The following is an 18,475-nucleotide window of genomic DNA, read 5'->3' as shown; positions in this document are numbered from 1 at the left end:
TTACATTAGATTATTTTAACAATTAAATAGGGTTTTGCACATATTTGCGTTGGTATACTTCATTAGATGTTTATTTTTCATTTCCTCTTCATTTCACAATTACGTATATCTTTTATCAATCGTCGTAGTCGTTCTTTATCGTTTAATTGCTTAAATGTCAGAGGATAATCATGTCTTGATCACATTTTGAATTTCGCATATTTGAAGTATGTACAACATTTGCGCAGATTCATCACTAGTATGTGGAAATCTGGGGTCTACTACGGAGTAGGTATAGATATATTTAGCAGCAATAGTTTTCACTCTTCTAAATTAATTTTATAAAAATCAGTGATTTTACAGAGATGACCAGATGATGCTAATGCTAGGAAAACGTGATTTACCTATGCCGAAAAAAAAGATCGTGAAACAAAAGTCATGCGGTTAGTTTACTAGATTTACTGTTGTAGCACAATATGCTATTATATTGCTATTTCAATAAATACAAGAATTTTGCATTTATTTTGGGAATATCGCAACATCTAATTATTAATTTATTAATTTAAAAAGAATTATGAAATATTACCATATTATATCATCTTAAAAATATTTTAATAAAAGTAGAGATAAACTCTATACATAAAAGGTACAAAATAAGTATTTGAGAATTTTGTCTTTAAGTTATATATTAAGCAGGTAAAATAGGGACAAACAGTATATCGAATAAAGTTACTATTATTACATGTCCTAGTGTACTGTTACCATTGTTTTACTAGAACATTATTAGTATCATCTATTATAACAAAACGTTACCATACATAAACATTTCATAAAATCGCGGGAGACCTATGGAAGGGGCCATAGTCATTAGGTTATGTTTATATCGAGACGAGAATTCTGAATCCTGACATTGTTGCCAGATTTACCCTCTGTATAGCCTATACCCTGTATCTATCTGATCTAAAGTAGGCTCTGGACGTGTAGTATTATTCGTAAATGACAACTTGACGGTGTGCATGTGACGTCGATATTTTTGACTGTATCGTGCAATGTATGCCTAACGATTTTACTGTAAAGAAGAAATGGATAAAGTATATTTTTCAATGATAAAAGTACGTTATAATATAAATACCGATAATTTAAAGTGTAGATGACTTTGGTAGCCATCGAAGTAAATATGTGGAACGTGATTAACAAATAACCTTCTCTTAATTTTTACACCCGAATTTTTTATTATCTTTATCATTGTTTAATATTTTATGCGTCCCTCGAAAGTGTTTATAATAGTTACATTTTGTATCTATCAGCAAATGTTCAAGCGATTGATTTTGAGAACGATAATTCTTGTATATAATCTATTTGTATTTTTTATTTAAAGTTATATAAAGTAAATTAAAAAATATAAAATGTATTTATACATACTATGAGAAATTATGTACTATATCTATTTGGAAAAAATTTAGAAATATTTATTTAAAATTAAATATAACCTCATATATATAAACACAAATATCCGTTTTGATTCCAGCAAAAATGTCAGAGTTGATGGATAATTCTTCAGAAAAGATTGACATAATCCTTCCTAGGCAAAGCTTGCTATACCAGGAAGAAAATTTGGATTATATACTTTGTAAACCTAAATTAATTCCTTTAAAATCAGTTACATTAGAGAAGTTAGAGAAGATGCAAAAGGATGCTGAATTAAAGATCCGAGAAGCAGTAGAATATAATAATGCAAATGATAATGAATAAGTCATAAAACTAAAGGCAAAAAGTATCAAAATAATTATAAAGTTATGGTAAGATAAAATTAGAAATCACCAAAATGGTTCTTGGAATATTCTTGACAGAAATTGTGGTAGCATTTTGCCTTGCTGCCACTTTATTATATAAATATGGTAATATTTTTCGGCAACATATTATTGTTACAATCTCTGTACTCATAGCATGGTATTTTTCACTGCTGATAATATTTATCTTACCCTTAGATGTTTCATCTGTAAGTAATAATATTTACTAATTTAAGTAATATTAAAATAATTAATACATTTAAGTTTAATATTTTTTTATAGACTGTTTATAGACAATGTGATGAACAAAATATTTATAATAGCACGAAAATAAACTCTGACAGTACAACAACAGTCCCATTTCATACTTGTAAAGAACCTTGGCCTAATGTACCAGAACATATATTTCCAAATTTATGGAGGATTGTGTATTGGACTTCACAATGTTTAACATGGTTGATATTACCACTTATGCAATCTTATATAAAAGCAGGAGATTTCACAGTTCAAGGAAAGCTAAAGTCTGCTTTAATAGATAATGCTATATATTATGGAAGTTATTTGTTCATATGTGGTATCCTTCTAATATATATAGCATTAAAACCTGGTTTCGATCTTGATGGGTAAGATACATTAGTATGATAAATATAAAAATATATATTATGGATTTATGTATGTATATGTTTTAGTCAAAAATTAAAAGCTATAGCATCATCTGCATCAAATACCTGGGGTTTATTCTTACTGGTATTACTACTTGGATACGCACTTGTAGAAGTTCCTCGGGGATTATGGAATGCTAGTAAACCTGGATACACTTTGAATTATAGCTATTTTAAAGTTGCTAAATTAAGTTTGGATAAATGTGAAGCAGAGGAAACAGTAGATGATATACTTGAGGTAATTAAATATTTTATCTAATTCTCATTTATTTATATTTATCATTATGTTTATTTATTTTATTTTTTAGTCTTTACAAGCTGCTACAGTATCTATCGGACCAGGACATCCTTTTCATTGTAATTTAGAAACGATTTTTCAAAAAATTCCTGCAGAATTAAAAGACAGAATGAATAGAAGACAACTACCAGATGATACACCAACAGATACACCATCCGAAAAAGCATTAATACGTTTACATAGACAAGTTTGTTATTAATCATATATATCTAAATATATCTAATGTGTAAATATACTGTGCATTCAGATCATCCCAGGACTAATGTTGTTAAAAATACGATTTTTAAGGTAAATGAAATTTTATTATCTAGTATTCAATATATCCCTTTCCTCTCAATACAAATTTTAGATCATTCATACAACCATTGAAAAGCATGTGCGTAGTCCTCTTTTGAAATTATATTCAAAAGACTCACATTTTTTTAAATTGTTTCTATATCATCCAAATGCTGTCCTTTTAGTGCCACCTTCAGCTTAGGGAACAGGAAGAAGTCAGCAGGAGTCAAATTTGAGAAGTAGAGTGAAGTAGAGAAGTAGATTTTCTAGCAAAAAATTGCAAGGTAATCAAGTGTGATTAGTACACGCCCCGTCTGACCCTACAAATTCTTTTCAAAAGGCGATCAAGTAATTCTGAAATGATCTAGTTACGGTCTGGCTAGGGGATATAAATTCACAATGAATCCTCTTGAATCAAAAAATGCGATCAACATTGTTTTCATTTTTGATTTTGTGGCCTTTATTTTCGTCAGTCATACATCTTCTGGATTGCACCATTCAGCTGTTTGATACTTGGTTGATGGATTGCCTGGGACCAGCCTATTTTCCAGATTTTGCTCCTGTTGAGTTCTTTTTGTTTCCTAAGCTAAAGGTGTCACTAAAAGAGCAACGAAAATGTGGCAGCTGTTCTAAATACAATTTCAAAAGAGGGCTACACATACGCCTTTCAACAGTTGTATGAGTGATCTAAAATTTATATAGAGGGAAAAGGAATGTATGTTACATAATAGATAACAAAATTTCATTTACCTTAAAAGCTGGCTTCTTAATAATAGAGTCGTGGAACATTTTGAATGCACTGTTTATGTAAGCATAATGATTTATTCATTTTTATTTTTTGTTAGACAATAAAAGCATTGCAAACTTTACAACGTATAGAAACTCAATGGGGAATTTTGGTTGATAAAATAATTGATTTAGAGGATATAGCAAAAAATCAAGTAAGTGATGATAAAAGGTTTAAAACAACTTTCCCTACACATCGTTCATTTCCACTTCGTGTTGTTTACAGTCCAGTTATTGGTAAGCTTTAAACAGTAAATAATTGTAGAAACACATGCTCTTTTCTTTAGCTTTTATAAATATATTAAAATTTTTAGAGTGGTATTGGAAATGTGTCATAAGGAGTTATGTACAAAAAATTATAGCTGTTTGCACTGGATGTCTTTCAATAGCTGTAGTATGGTCAGAAGTAACATTTTTTAATAAAACTCCAGTGTTATCATTATTTGCACAATTTTTGAATCTAGCTAAAGAAAATTACGATTATTTTACTATTGAGGTAAGAATATATATTTAGATTTGATATTAACAAATAAGACTTTTGTTTTAAAAATTAATGCAAAAAGAAGGAAGAGATAATTAAAATGCTTTTTGTAGATATTATCAATGATGATAATTGCTTACCTTTGTTACTGCGCTTATTCAACTGTTTTAAAAATTCGTGTATTGAATTTATATTACTTGGCACCCCATCATCAGACTAATGAGTATAGTTTAATATTTAGTGGAATGATGTTATGCCGTCTTACACCACCGATGTGTTTAAACTTTCTGGGTCTTATACACATGGATTCTCATATTATTAAAACTCACATTTTGGAAACTCATTACACTCAAGTAAATATATGAGTAATTATAAGATTTTCATAATAAATTTGAAATTCATTCTGTAATTTATTTATTTAGGTAATGGGGCATATGGATGTTATTTCCATTATATCTGATGGATTTAATGTATACTTTCCAATGGCTATTCTAGCATTTTGTCTAGCAACATACTTTAGTCTAGGAAGTAGATTGCTTTCTATGTTAGGTTTTCAACAATTTCTTGATGATGATGAGTTTACAACAGACCTTGTTGAGGAAGGTCAAGAGTTAATAAAACGAGGTAAAACTATTTTATTTGAGTAATAATGAGTATCATAATTAAATTGTATGAAATGAAAATAACATTGTTTTCATATAACTACGTCTATGTTCTCGTTTTTAGAGAGACGTAAGAGACAAAGAACAGAAGATTTGATGTATAGAAGACGCGAATTTCAAGAAAGATTTAGTAGCGCTACCAGTTCATCTCGCTACAGAACTTCACGGCAAAGTACCGATACAGGTATTTGTAATTTATTTAAAAGAAGTGATAATATACAATGTACGTTATGCAATTAAGCCGGTTTATATATCAAAGTTAGTAAGATATAGATAAAAATATAAAGAGAGAGTTAAAAATATAAAAAGAAAAGTTGAATGGCATGATAAGATCTTAGGTATTCACTTTTTTAATATGCAATGACGCACGGGGAAAGTGCAATTATACTCTTTTCTTTTAATGGAACTCTATAATTATTTATTATTTAATTGATGCATTATTTATTACTCCACAAAAAAGTATTAAGATACTTGTGACAGAATGTGCTTGGTTTAAAGGATATTTCGATTTTAATTTTATGAAACTTTACATATGAGGGAGGAGGAAAAACATAAGGCAGATGCTTATGTTTATATTTTCTTATTATTCATAAACTAAGTTCAACATTGGAATTCAAATATCTTTCAAACTAAGCATTTTTCAATTCAAATACCTTAATACTTTTTTGTGAAGAATTAAAAATACATCAAGTGATTAATAAAAAATTATAGAGTTCCACTTAAAAAGAGAATGCAATTGCACTTTTCCAGGGCACTGCTACATACTAAAAAAGTGAATACCTAAGATCTAATCATACCATTCAACTTTCACCTTTATAGCTTTTTCATACCTCTTACTGATTTTGAGATATAACTCGATCCAATTGCATAACACACTCTGTATAGTGCAAATAGCTATATCTATGTCATTAAATTTTTGTATTTAATTAAATTATAGTACGGCCTTTGAAACGAGATGAATCGGTAGAATCCGCAAGAGCTGGATTATTACGTGACTTTGACCCTGCAGAATATTATATTGGTATGGCAACTGGAGTTGATAGTTATGGTGCAAATAATAGTTACGATACAGGCTACCAAGCCGATGATTTTTATGAAGGACATATGGACAATGCAAGAGCATTTATTGCAAATACTAATCGCATAGGACCTCCACAAAGAGGTTTATTCGATGACATTTAAATAGAAGCTAATAGTGTTTAGGTTTTGCTCAGTAACAAATTATAGAACAGGTACATTCGTATTTAAAAAATATTCGATCTGTTCTTGATATATGATAGAATTTTTTAAATATTGGATCTAAAATTGTGAATATAATTAAGTCCTACATCTAACAAGTAACAAATCATATAACATATGATTATATTACAAATAATATAGTTAAAAAATGAATTAAACAATGTGGTTAAGAAATTTGTTTTTTGTATTTTTATTGCTTATTACTAAATTTCAAGAAGACAAATAAAAACGCATTCTGGGGAGTTATGATTTACTATTTTATTTCAGTTTATATAATTTTTTTACAAACTTATACAACGTTAATGTAATAACATTAGTAGTTTTATTAATATATAAAAATTGAATTTTTTCATACAGTATTTGATATTTTTTACAATATATGCACTGCATATTTAAGTATAAAATAGCAATGTAAAATAAAATAAAGAATAAAATAAAAAATAACTCATTTAGATTATAAAAGTTTCAGCAATTTAGTGAACTATAAATACTAATGGGTAAATTTATTTTTTATTATTTGTTATCTCTATTTTTTATCTGTAGTTATTATTAAATCATATTGATTTAAGGGAAATAAATATAATATAATTTTTATAAGCTTCATTCATAGAGATAACGTAACTAGATATAAATTTGTTTTTTTTTTAGTATGATATAATCACTTTTTATTTAAAATATAGTAAAGTTTAGGAGGAGAATGATATTAAATATTTATATTTATTCTTCTTTTATAGATCATTAAGATACGAGTAATTTACTATGCTTAATGATTCACTATATTTAAAATAATATAATATACATATAAATTACATAGTATGTATTTAGAATTTCTATCATAAAAGTTTTTGTCATAAACAGATATTCATGTTGTGTAATAAGAAAGATTATTTTAAGAACTTTTGATGAAACCTTCAAACAAATATTATGTAGTTTTGTACATTTTTTAATATTTCAGGTTGACATTAAGTTTTAATTAATTTTGAAAATGATTAAATTTGTAAATAATAGATATTTATATTACATATAAATATGTAACTTAGTAATTTAATTTATTCATCATTGTAAGTTCTATATAACATTATATGTATTATATTATACTGTAATATAACTTTATTTACATTTTAAAATAGAGAAAGTAGACGTGTGAATTTTGGAAGGGAAAAAAATATTTTCTCCATTATGCAAAATTGAATATATATATCAATTTTATTGCAAATATTTCATACAGATATGGGAACGGATAAAAAAATATGTATTTAAAATATACGTGCAATAGTAATAGTATTTGCTAATAAATATTTCATTTAATCATTAATAAAAATAACAAATTTTAATAACCTTACTTGAGCATTCGATTAATCGCATTTTACCATCTTAAAAACACCGAAATCTTTTGAAATTGAAATTTTTATTTTTAGTTAAATATATTTTTTGTACATTTTGGTATGGTTATGATTTTAACAGAATCATATATAAATCATTTTCTAAAACGGTATAAGAATACTCTACATAATTATATAAAGATTAATAAATTTTTAATTACGGTAACAAATGTTAATGATTTACAGAGCAATTATGATAAACATAACAATTCATACAGTTTATATTAAATTTATTATATGAAAGTTTCATGCAAAAGAATACACGAAAAAAGACAAAATTGGTATTTATGTAGCAAAAGGTTGAAGCAAAAAACTTAATAGTTTTAAATACTAAATAAAATTAGATTCTGAAAATGTTCCATGCAAAAAATAGAAGAACGAGTATAAAAGAATATTATATTTTATTAAGTGAAATAAACTATATAAAATGTGATTGTTGCTAAAATGAAGAAAGAAAGAGTATAGGCAATTACTATTTTTACTATTTTTATGTGCTCTGATTGTGAAATACGATTTTTTCTGTGCCTATACCTAGAATTTCCTAATTCTGGCATTAACAGTAGTGGTTCTAATAATAATAAACTAGATCTGTTCGCGCGATGATCAACTACATCATCTTGTTTGAGATTGTGTGATCGAAATACATCGTTACGATAATTCATCCAGTTTTGCAAATCAGTATCGTATTCAACGTGTTTTATAGAGCGTATAATATTACCATGATCCATATGAAACGCTGCAGGTGCAATACCATTATTTGATATCCTTGTATAAAAATTACTTGTACAACGATGATATAACTCTGTATTTACTATTCCTTTCGTATTGCTATTTATAACAAGGATACTTGTTTTTAATGTTGTTTTTAAATCAAAAATATCCTGTGGTGAGCCATAAAAATAGAATATACTAGAAGCATTAGTTTTTAAGTAATTATGAAGTAGTAAACAGTGCTGAACGTTATTGTACTGTAAATATAATGTATTGTCATGTTTACCACCTTCTGAACAATACCTAAACTGTAAAGTTTCGTTTTGTTGCAGTAAATAGACTTCCTTCGCATATAAAGGCTTCTTTGCATATATCAAAAGATCAGAATATACTGGACTGCTTTGTAAATTGGCGCATTTCTTACAAATTTTATGTAGAGGAAGAAAAAGTGTATTTATCAAAGTTTTCGCCGTTGTAGGGTTATATTTTTCATAATAATCCATGATATCACATTCAAGAGCATTGACTTCCTCATAAACGTGATCCACTTTTGATGGGTATTTCGTCAATGCATTACTTTTCTCTATGTTTTGTTTTGTTAATATATCAACTTGGTCAATTACATCACTTTGAAATTTATTTAGAGATTTATTCTCGTATTTTAAAGGTTCATTTCCATATATAAGTTGTCCTGATTTATGAAATTCACCTTCTGATACCATTGATAATTCTGTTATATTTGACATAGTTTCAATTACTTCCAAATTGCTAACAACAGTAGAAGATACATAATCATGTTTAATGTCTTTTTTACTTTCATTTTTCTTAAGTTCTTGCATTAAGAAAACGTCATCAATTGTACATCTGGTGTCAACATTTATAAATTTGCACGGTAGCATACTGATTTTGTCTATGTGCGGATTACCAAATGCGTGTGTCTCCGTGCTTGGTGTTTCTATAGCTGTGTTAAATATGTGCCATTTATTATCGTGATCTTTACTTCTAACGCTACGTTCTTTTTCTAGTCGTAAATGTTCTAAGTGTAATTGGCGGTGGTGAACACACGCAAAATTATATCAATTCGTTCTTTCATTCTCCTCGGATCGTAATTCCCGTTTAATTTTATCTAAGTCGTAAAGAACCTAGAATGAAATATATGGTACAGTGATAATCAATGACATAACGGAACTATTTCTAAATACCATTAACAGCATATATACAAACTTCTAATATAGAAGCAGCACTCCAAGCTTGTGTTCTGCAACTATCTTTGCAATATTCCCCATCTTTATTAGTAAGTTCAGGGAGACCTCTCCAATGGTTTGTAGATGCCTCTATAAAATGTCGAGAAATAATAATTTCAGTTGATTCGACTGTACGACGTAATTCTTCCTTTCCTCCAACTAATGGAGCGAAATATAGTCGAGCACGAAGAAAATAGCCTATGGGCCAAACCCATTCCTATTAGATGCCATGAAATTATTAGTTTTATATCAGAGCAGTTTATACTAAAGTAATATATTAAGGAACATTGCTTACAGGCCCCTGATGATAATTCCAACCATGAGCTATTTTAGTATCTCCACTATCATTAGAATTATCATAATATCCATTGTACGCCCAATCAGCAGGATCTAATGTTTTCATTCCAAGCGGCCCTAATAAAACTTCTTCTGCCTTTTTTAATGCTATCCATGCATGTTCCGGATTAAACAATTCTGGAGCCTTTCAAAATAATGATATTTGAATATTATCCAAATTGCACATACATTTTAAGAATAAAAAAACTATAAAAATGTACTTACAACAACCATTGCAACTGGAAAATTAGATCGTAATTGGTAATCAGCCCATGCTTGTGTTGCTCCATGACTATCTTTGAAAATTCCACGACGATGAATAAGTTCTGATTTAAGTTCTCCTTCTAACTGCACTTCATTGATGTAAAAATATTTCTCAAAATTTAATGAAATCTTATCTGCCCATTGTTTATAGCTCCATGTTACAGTAGAGCCTGGAATAAACATTAACTGTAGTGAAAAAAGCTAGAAATAAATGAAAAACGTAAACAAAATTTATTTCTTACCATCCCGATTTTTTCTTTGCACACTACCATAAGGAAAAAGATTTTGCTTATACAATTCAGCCAAGAAACTGAGAATACTCTTGCTTAGACCTACTATTTCTACTGCTGAACCATCCCTTGGAGTAGCTGGTTTTCCTTTATTACCAGCTTTTTCAGAAGATCCCATTTTGTCCATCCATGTACCACAATTTGCATCATTTCCACCGAATACGAATCCTGTTTCTGGGTGCACTCCAATTTGGTTATTAAAACCACGATCTGTCATATGTTCATCAATCTGTCTTCCAGCATTTCTTTCTCTAAAACAAAGTCCTTGGAAATGTATCAAGAGAGCTTCTTGAATAACATCATGTAGTGGCTGATCCTAAAATTTTATTTCCAATATATATCATGTGTAAAACAAATGTTAATATATATAATTTATTTACAAAGAATATTTTCTACGTACTACTTGTCCTGCAGGTAGTGGGGGAGAATCATCAGTTGGAAACAGCCTCGAAACCTTGTCTGTTAAAATTTTTAAACCATTTGGTACTTCTTGTATATAACATTGAATTGTATATAACCACCACCACAAAGCATCTCGACAGTTATATCTAAAAAACATAAAAAAGTTATTTAAAAGGTGCAACAATAATTAGAAATTGTATTCATATAACAATAATTAAAAATTTATTTGTCACCTAGCATTCTTTCCTTTATCAAGTAAATTTGGTATAAGACCATGTCGCATAGTTCCAGCATAGCCAAGGATAATAAATCGTGCTTCTGCATGTCTGCCTGTTAATATCAGTAGTCCTCTTAAGGCAATGAAAGTGTCTCTTCCCCAATTTCTCATATATCCTGTGGTAAAATGTGGTAAACCAGCGGACAATGTCATACATATTTGTTCACTTTCGCCATTATATTGTTTGATCTTTGGTTTGGGAGGATCTATATTTGGAGACAAATCTGGTAACGGAGCTGATTTTACTATTCCTCCCATTTGAATAGAAATTAAAGATAGAATTTTAACGAAAGTGGAACCTTCTTTCACAAAGCTAATAAGAGGCAATGAATTAGTAAATGTTTACAAAAAATTAAAAACAAAGATATATTTAGTGTAAAGTACCTTGACATTAGATTATAGCATTGCTCAAGAAGTATCATATAAACGTTTACAATTATAACATCGAAGTAACTAGGAACTAAATAGCGAGGTATTAATTTAAATGGTTCAGTAGCTTCTTCGAGCCATTCTCCAAGAGTTCTAGTTCCTTCATCTTCTTTCAATCGTTGCCAAGTATAATCTGTATATATTTGTTTAAACATATTAACAATCGTTAATTATATAATGAAACATAGTGATGTTAATAATAGGATGGATTTGTTTTAATATTTGTTCTAGTACATACCTATTAGCCAATTACCGTGTCTGAGATTAATACACATTGGGTGTCCCAAATCATTATTAGGACGAATATCTGCTAACAAGGAAATTATACCTAAAAATAAATGTAATGTGTATTACATTAATAGGCATGGAAAATATAGATACGAAGTAGCTCAAATTGTTAACTTACCTTGTAAACCTGCATAAACAAGGGGTCCATAACCAGGAATATCGTATACATCAAATCTATTCGAAGTTTCATCGCGTTCTTCCTGATCGCACCGGTATAGGGCCTTATTTAAATCTACTAAGTTCATACGAGAGACAATAACACGTATATCGGAACTTCTCTGTGATGTTACAGTTGAAATAGTATTATGAAGTTTTGCAAGAGCAGGTTTTATATTAGCATGAAGAGATACTCTGAAATTAAATATATCAATATTTATTATATATGTTATAAAATTTATGAAAAATTTATACAAAAAGAGTCATTAAATATTACCGAATAGCAACGACAGAACCTGGTTGAAAGTTTACAAAATTAAGCTGAGTTATTTTAGGATCACCAGAATCAACTTTCTCCAAGATTTCTGAATCACAAATTTGTATGTGTTCTTTAAGTCTTAGTACATATTCCGAGAGACCATTTATGTAATTTTCATCTTGTACATATTTTTCAGGATAATGGAAAGGTGAAGTACCATTTCTGAAAACAATATATCGTCAAAATGTCAATACGTAATAACGAACATGAAAAATGATTGATTTCACATTTCTTACTTAGCTTCTATATGAGATAAGGATGCTTCCAGAATAATTTCTTCCATTACACCCTCCACTCGTAATGGTTTCACATATCTTCTCAAATCAATGGGATTAGGATCGGGGTGTTTGAACGCTGTAAAAGCGACTAAAATTACACTATCATGAGTTGTTGGAGAGTGTCTTGTTACAGCTACTATATCACTATCCATCTGGTCAACAAATACCTGTAAATTTAATAAATAATATTTCAAAAATTTATACGGAAACAGCACTTCTTATGCGTTATGTATTATGAGAATATACTTGAGAAAACTTCTGTTGCCCGAGAATATAATGCAAATCATTTAATGCTCTCTTCGCCGCAATTATACCAGTCTTTAAACCTACAAATTTGATACCATCTATCAAAGATTCATCATCTGCCCAGCATGAATATTGTCTTGTTTCATCTACAACATGTATCTGTAAGGATTTATTAGGATTAGAGGACGTAGATTATTTCTTTTCTCAAATATTATTATAATTGAAATCTTCTAAATATAACTATAAATATTACAATAAAACCAACTTACATGGTGAGGAACTAATTCATCGTATCCACGATTGCTGCCGCTAGCACACGCAGCCATTGATACAAGAGCAGCACTTGGAAGTAAATCGAACACACTACGTTTTTCCACAGAACTGGGATTATCATGAGTTAAATCTAGAAATAGTGCATGTGCTATGCCTGGTACTAGAGGCCGTTTACGTGGTTGCAAAAATGCACCTACTGGTTCGCCTCCATATCGGTATACCAAACGACCTTCTTCGTGACTATCCCACGCAGACATAGCTTCTGTTTTGAGTGAATGAAAAAGATTTCATAAGATTTAATAAAAATTTATAAATACATGTATTATATATTGGTATCTTATAAAGCTTCACAGCTTATAAAATAAATTTGCGAACCTCGAATTAAGGAAGTGAGACCAAGTCGATTAACAAATATATTGTCTTTCTGATCGGAATTTGTAAATAATTCGGCAACAACGTACAAATCTGGACGAATTCGACGAGCAACATCAAGCATGTACTGGAACGATTAAGAATTCACTAATATGGACATAAATTTACATTAGATATATATTTTAATATTTTAATAAATTAAATATACCTCTGCAACTGGGATAGGGGTCGAATGGCAATTATCTAAGCGAATACCATCAAAAATTTTAGCTGTTTGTGTAACATAAGCAGTAATATGCTGCCATAGAAAAGGACAATCTTCTGGTTTATCTCCATACCTGTAACAAATGTAGTATATTATTGATTTTAATTATTTTATATCTTTTTATTATTTTATACTTCAAAGGTAGTAGCATTACCTTAATTTTACACTGTCACCCCAAGCAATAAGTTCTCTTCTTATATAAACATTAGAATCAGGATCAGCAAAATTTTTTAGAGGATCACCATTCATTACCCATCCATTATGAGCCATAAGATAACAGCCTTCATCAGAATACATTGTTGCTTCTCTTTCAGTTAATGTTTGTGGTGCTCCATAATCAGTAAAATATCTGAAGATAATATGTTTTAGCATAATTTATATAAATAAAATATCAAAATAGCAATATTTTGGAACAGTTATGTACCTAGGAACAAGTGGATTTCTTTCGCTTATTTCTTTAAGTTTAGGCCCATCACCTTGCACTCTAAAATATCTTATACCAGCAATAGTATTTTCAACTGCAGCATTTAGATGATTTTGTATTTCATTAGTGATCATGTTATTAAGTTCTTGTAATTTCTTTCTTAAGTCTTCGGCACAGCGTTTCAAACGAGTCTCTTCATCAAAACAATCAGTTCTGCAATAAGAATATAAAGCTTTAAGTTTAGAACATTAACTAAATCGAAACCTTTTTGAATTGATAGTTGGTATTCTGACCATTATTGGTATAATTTACCTATATATATTATATTTTTTTAAAGCAAGTTGCATATTTATAGTTGCTTTCAATCTACGAAATTTCGGATCTTTTATTATTTTGATATCTTCCGATATAGGTTCAACAGTATCTTGGGGCATCTGATTTCGTGCTAAATTCAAAAACTCCGCGATGGTTTCATTGATGTCCAATATATACAATTCATGTATTTTCACAAGCGGTAAAAAATATGTATGAAGTGCATGACGAATTGACTAAAAATAGAGAAGTAACAAGCATACATAATATATTGTACTGGTTAGTAATTATTAATATAATACATTTATCTCACATTTAAATGTTCTTCAGTTTCAACTACTGAAGGAATGCCTTTAAACTCCCATTCTCCAGCTGCAACTTGTATTGTCAATTCAAACAGTGCAGCATCCAAAAGATATGCAGGACGTAAATGAGGACTATTCAAACAATTGTATGTACATTCTGGATGAGATACCAAAAAAGGACTTTCATTTGCTGTATGATTCAAAACAATATCACATATACTCAACATCTGAAACACACAACATTTACAGGCTGATATTATAGAATATTATAACAGATTAAGCTATAAAATATAGTAAATTATATATTACACTAACATTCCATTCATTGCGTATTTTATTTACTAGTCTTTCAACATCATCATATGTAACTGATTTATCATCATCATTGAAAGAAGGATTTAATTTCAACTGGTCACTAAGGCTGTAAGATGACTTAGAATATCCCAGTTCCTAAAACATAAATTATGTAAGTTAGATGTATTAGTTCAATATATTATCCAAAAAAATGGAATATATACCTGAATTGGTGTAAAATGAATCACATTATATCCAGAGTTTCTAGCCACTAGTAGTTTATCTTCCCAGGTAGAAAATGGTCCTAGACATTTTGCAAGAACAGTTTGACACTGAATACAATCCAATGGTAAATCATCTCCATGTTCTCCTACTTTAAGTTCTGGATCCACTAGTAAATATCCAGAAGCAATAGGTTTCATATCTTCAGAACTAAAAAATTTGATATATTAAAAACTGTGAACAATATATTTTATTATGTCAATAATCTTTTCTTATATTTAATACTTACTTAGGATCTATAAGATAATAGTGAAATGAACCAGCCAAGAATAAAGATATATTAGCTGTTTCACTAACCCATTCTAATGGATAATATGTATGCCTTTCAAATTTTTTATTTTCCCTTAAAGGATAATTTATAAAAAGATCAAGTGACTTCCCAAAAAGAGAAGCACCTAAACGAAATTCTACTCTCCATCCTGTTAAAAATTGTTCTAATTTATAACACTCATTTTCCTCAAAATTATAAGTAACATAGAATTTACATACCTTTTTTTAATCTATATAATATACCATCCAGATGTTCCCCGTTATTTAGAGTTAAGACTCTTATTTGTTCACACTCGTGATTTTCAGTTGTTGACATGTGTTCCGTCATATCTTCTACCATTGCCTAAAGACACAAGCACCTATTTTGTAATTCAATATCACACAATTTTTTATACTACTCTTTAATTATTTGTAATATATTCTTATTTTTATACAAATTTATATCCTTCTAAAATTATTATAAATATTTTATCTAGTTTTTAGAATAAGAAATTAGATAATAAAAAGTGTGCATATAACAAATACTTATAAACATTTAGATATGAGAATAATTATTTAATGATATACTAAATTAATAAAATATATACAATTTTGACAAACCTATAGTACTTTTAGGAGTAGTACTTACACGTGAACTGTGGTAAATGAATAAATACTTAGTCTACAAGTCGCTTAATATAAGTTATCAACACAAAGCAGCTAGCAAGCATGCAAAAAGCATAGTATTAGATTACAAAGTTATGCTGCATGAACATACATAAAGTCCAGAGATATTCTCACTCTACATGCTTGGATTACCTCTTTGTAATAATATAAACATGGGATAGACTTTGTACTACATAACATCAATTGTCTATTTATATTACTATTTTTTATCTATCTACTACTACTACATTTCTAGTAAATTTAATAGAGATGTTATTATTTCCAATAATTCAGCACTATTTTAACATTGAAATATTAGCCTGAAATATAAATCATTTCATATATAATAAAGATAGTATATTTAACACTGTGTGCAAGATACCTCCTTTGATTAGATCATTATATAGTTATATTAGACAAATGTTACAAAGACATTACAATGATATGCTATCAATTCCAATTAAATTCAGCAATAATATCCTTATCATTCTAAAGATATAAGTGCAGAGGGTATTAAGATATATATCATGATTATATCCAAACTTACATAATAATAAAGGCATTTTAAATAGCGGCATTTGCAAAGATGTTGAAGAATGCTCCTAAGTTTCCTTATTAATGTCCTTGTTGCATCACAAAAAAAATAACTTATTGTAAGTATAAAACCCATTCTCAAAATAAATCATATAGCTGAAATTGTTATCGAAGACAATGACTTTTCAACTAGTTCTATGTTATCATAGCATTTATGTTATGTACTGTTGCTTTTATTTAAGCAAATACCACTTTTGTATTACCTATAACAAATATAAAGGAAAACTTTAATTACAAGAAGCTGCTTATTAACTGCTTTTAATCTAATCAAAATTGAAATTAATTTTTTGTACATTAAAAATGAATGGAAATAATTTTATTATACTAATTACAAAATTATTGCTGTATATATTATATTAAAACAAGATGATGTAATTAAAAAACTATTTTATTTAATTTTTCAAAAGTACATAATATATATAGTTAAAGATACATATAAAATAAATACATACATATATGTCTTTTTACAACATTAAAAAATTTATATAAGAAAGATTTACATTGAATCATCAATTATTTCAACTCTGTTATACAACTATAAAATTACAGAACCAGAAAAATTATATATATGAAAGCACATTAAAAACTATTACATATGACAGGATTATAACTACTAGAATTTAAATGTATGTATATCAATATACATATACAATTCTTCACATGTATTTTGTGGGTTAATAAAGGTAAAGTCACAATTAATAGTTTACTCTAAACAATTAGCACATGCAGTATAACAATTTGCAAGATTTTAGGAAACAGTATTACTATTTTCCCTTAAAGTTATCATTTCTCTTTTTCTCATACCTGACAACTCTGCTAACACGTTCTAAAGACTAAAAATATTATACTTTCATTAAAAAATAACAAGAAAATATAATATACGCGAAACAATATAGTATAAATTAACAGAACAAAAAACAGATTGTAAGTTTCTTACAAAGATAATTTAATATAATTCACTATATAATTCACTATATAATACATTAATATTAATAAAGAATAATGTGTTTCTTTCGAATTTGACCTCTATTTTATAAAGACAACTTTGAAGGTCACAAAAACGAGAGCATGGTTCAAGTTAAACTGTTAAAGGAACGGAAGAAGCAGACGACAGGTTGCAGAAATTCGAACACGTTGATTGGGTAGTCATCCACGGCAACTTCATGTTAAAACTTCAAATGTTTTCCCTTCCAAAAAGTTAATTTTTTAAATTCATAATTTTCTTGCATTTGGATTCGTTACTATAAATTTACTTATATAATTACATATAATTCACATGTAATTAAAATTTATTTGTAGAATTAGTTTTATGTATATGTAGTTAGATTTCTAAGCTAACATTTACAATATTCTTGTTATTCGTAAATTAGCATACATATAATATCAGAATTATATAATTGCATTGTAAATTGAGCGATAAACTAATTAAAATTGTAAATTAAAGGCTGTTGCGTATCATAGAATTTTAATAGAAATATTTAAAGGAATAAAAGGCGAAATGTTGAAAAATATCCATATCTCTCTTTTTTATTAAATAGGTTGATATGATCACATGAGCACGATTAGTTTATATGATCATGCACATGAAAGATGGTAGATAACTATATAGTACTAGAAAAAATTTCTAACTATATTTTTATTATT

At 28.4% G+C, this 18,475-nt stretch overlaps 3 protein-coding genes across 4 annotated transcripts; 1 reads left to right on the top strand and 2 right to left on the bottom strand.

Annotated features, from left to right (window-relative positions):
* The first annotated feature begins 879 nt into the window (after positions 1-879).
* On the top strand, positions 880-6,419 carry LOC117232265 (LMBR1 domain-containing protein 2 homolog). Its single transcript, XM_033491539.1, has 11 exons — positions 880-1,091; positions 1,508-1,978; positions 2,052-2,392; positions 2,459-2,669; positions 2,740-2,916; positions 3,851-4,028; positions 4,106-4,287; positions 4,386-4,625; positions 4,695-4,896; positions 4,999-5,118; positions 5,872-6,419. Exons 2-11 carry the CDS (start codon positions 1,805-1,807, stop codon positions 6,114-6,116), a joined length of 2,070 nt encoding a protein of 689 aa, XP_033347430.1. The 5' UTR covers positions 880-1,091; positions 1,508-1,804; the 3' UTR covers positions 6,117-6,419.
* Positions 6,420-7,627: 1,208 nt separating this feature from the next.
* On the bottom strand, positions 7,628-9,342 carry LOC117232267. Its single transcript, XM_033491542.1, has one exon. The coding sequence runs from the start codon at positions 9,163-9,165 to the stop codon at positions 7,960-7,962; it is 1,206 nt and encodes a 401-aa protein (XP_033347433.1). The 5' UTR covers positions 9,166-9,342; the 3' UTR covers positions 7,628-7,959.
* On the bottom strand, positions 8,188-17,756 carry LOC117232264 (glycogen debranching enzyme). 2 transcript variants are annotated; one of them, XR_004493098.1, is made up of 26 exons: positions 17,636-17,756; positions 16,785-17,034; positions 15,812-15,935; positions 15,552-15,741; positions 15,265-15,472; positions 15,062-15,196; positions 14,755-14,973; positions 14,442-14,677; positions 14,130-14,342; positions 13,860-14,054; positions 13,649-13,778; positions 13,444-13,567; positions 13,065-13,330; positions 12,796-12,954; positions 12,508-12,716; positions 12,230-12,433; positions 11,915-12,147; positions 11,747-11,836; positions 11,464-11,641; positions 11,036-11,392; positions 10,801-10,948; positions 10,353-10,716; positions 10,072-10,280; positions 9,806-9,991; positions 9,491-9,708; positions 8,188-9,408 (listed from the first exon to the last, which is right to left on the bottom strand). XR_004493098.1 is itself a non-coding variant. In XM_033491538.1 (26 exons), the coding sequence occupies exons 2-26, from the start codon at positions 16,905-16,907 to the stop codon at positions 9,343-9,345; spliced, it is 4,803 nt and encodes a 1,600-aa protein (XP_033347429.1). In that variant the 5' UTR covers positions 16,908-17,034; positions 17,636-17,755; the 3' UTR covers positions 8,188-9,342. The 2 variants fall into 2 exon arrangements, 1 of the variants encoding a protein (XP_033347429.1); XM_033491538.1 differs by having other exon boundaries at positions 9,491-9,727; positions 17,636-17,755.
* Positions 17,757-18,475: the final 719 nt, after the last annotated feature.

This window comes from Bombus vosnesenskii, unplaced genomic scaffold, assembly GCF_011952255.1.
Source record: "Bombus vosnesenskii isolate JDL3184/JDL3185 unplaced genomic scaffold, Bvos_JDL3184-5_v1.1 scf7180000013285, whole genome shotgun sequence".
NCBI lineage: Eukaryota > Metazoa > Arthropoda > Insecta > Hymenoptera > Apidae > Bombus > Bombus vosnesenskii.
Note: the sequence above shows the minus strand (reverse complement) of the source record. Positions and strands in the feature narration are given on the sequence as shown.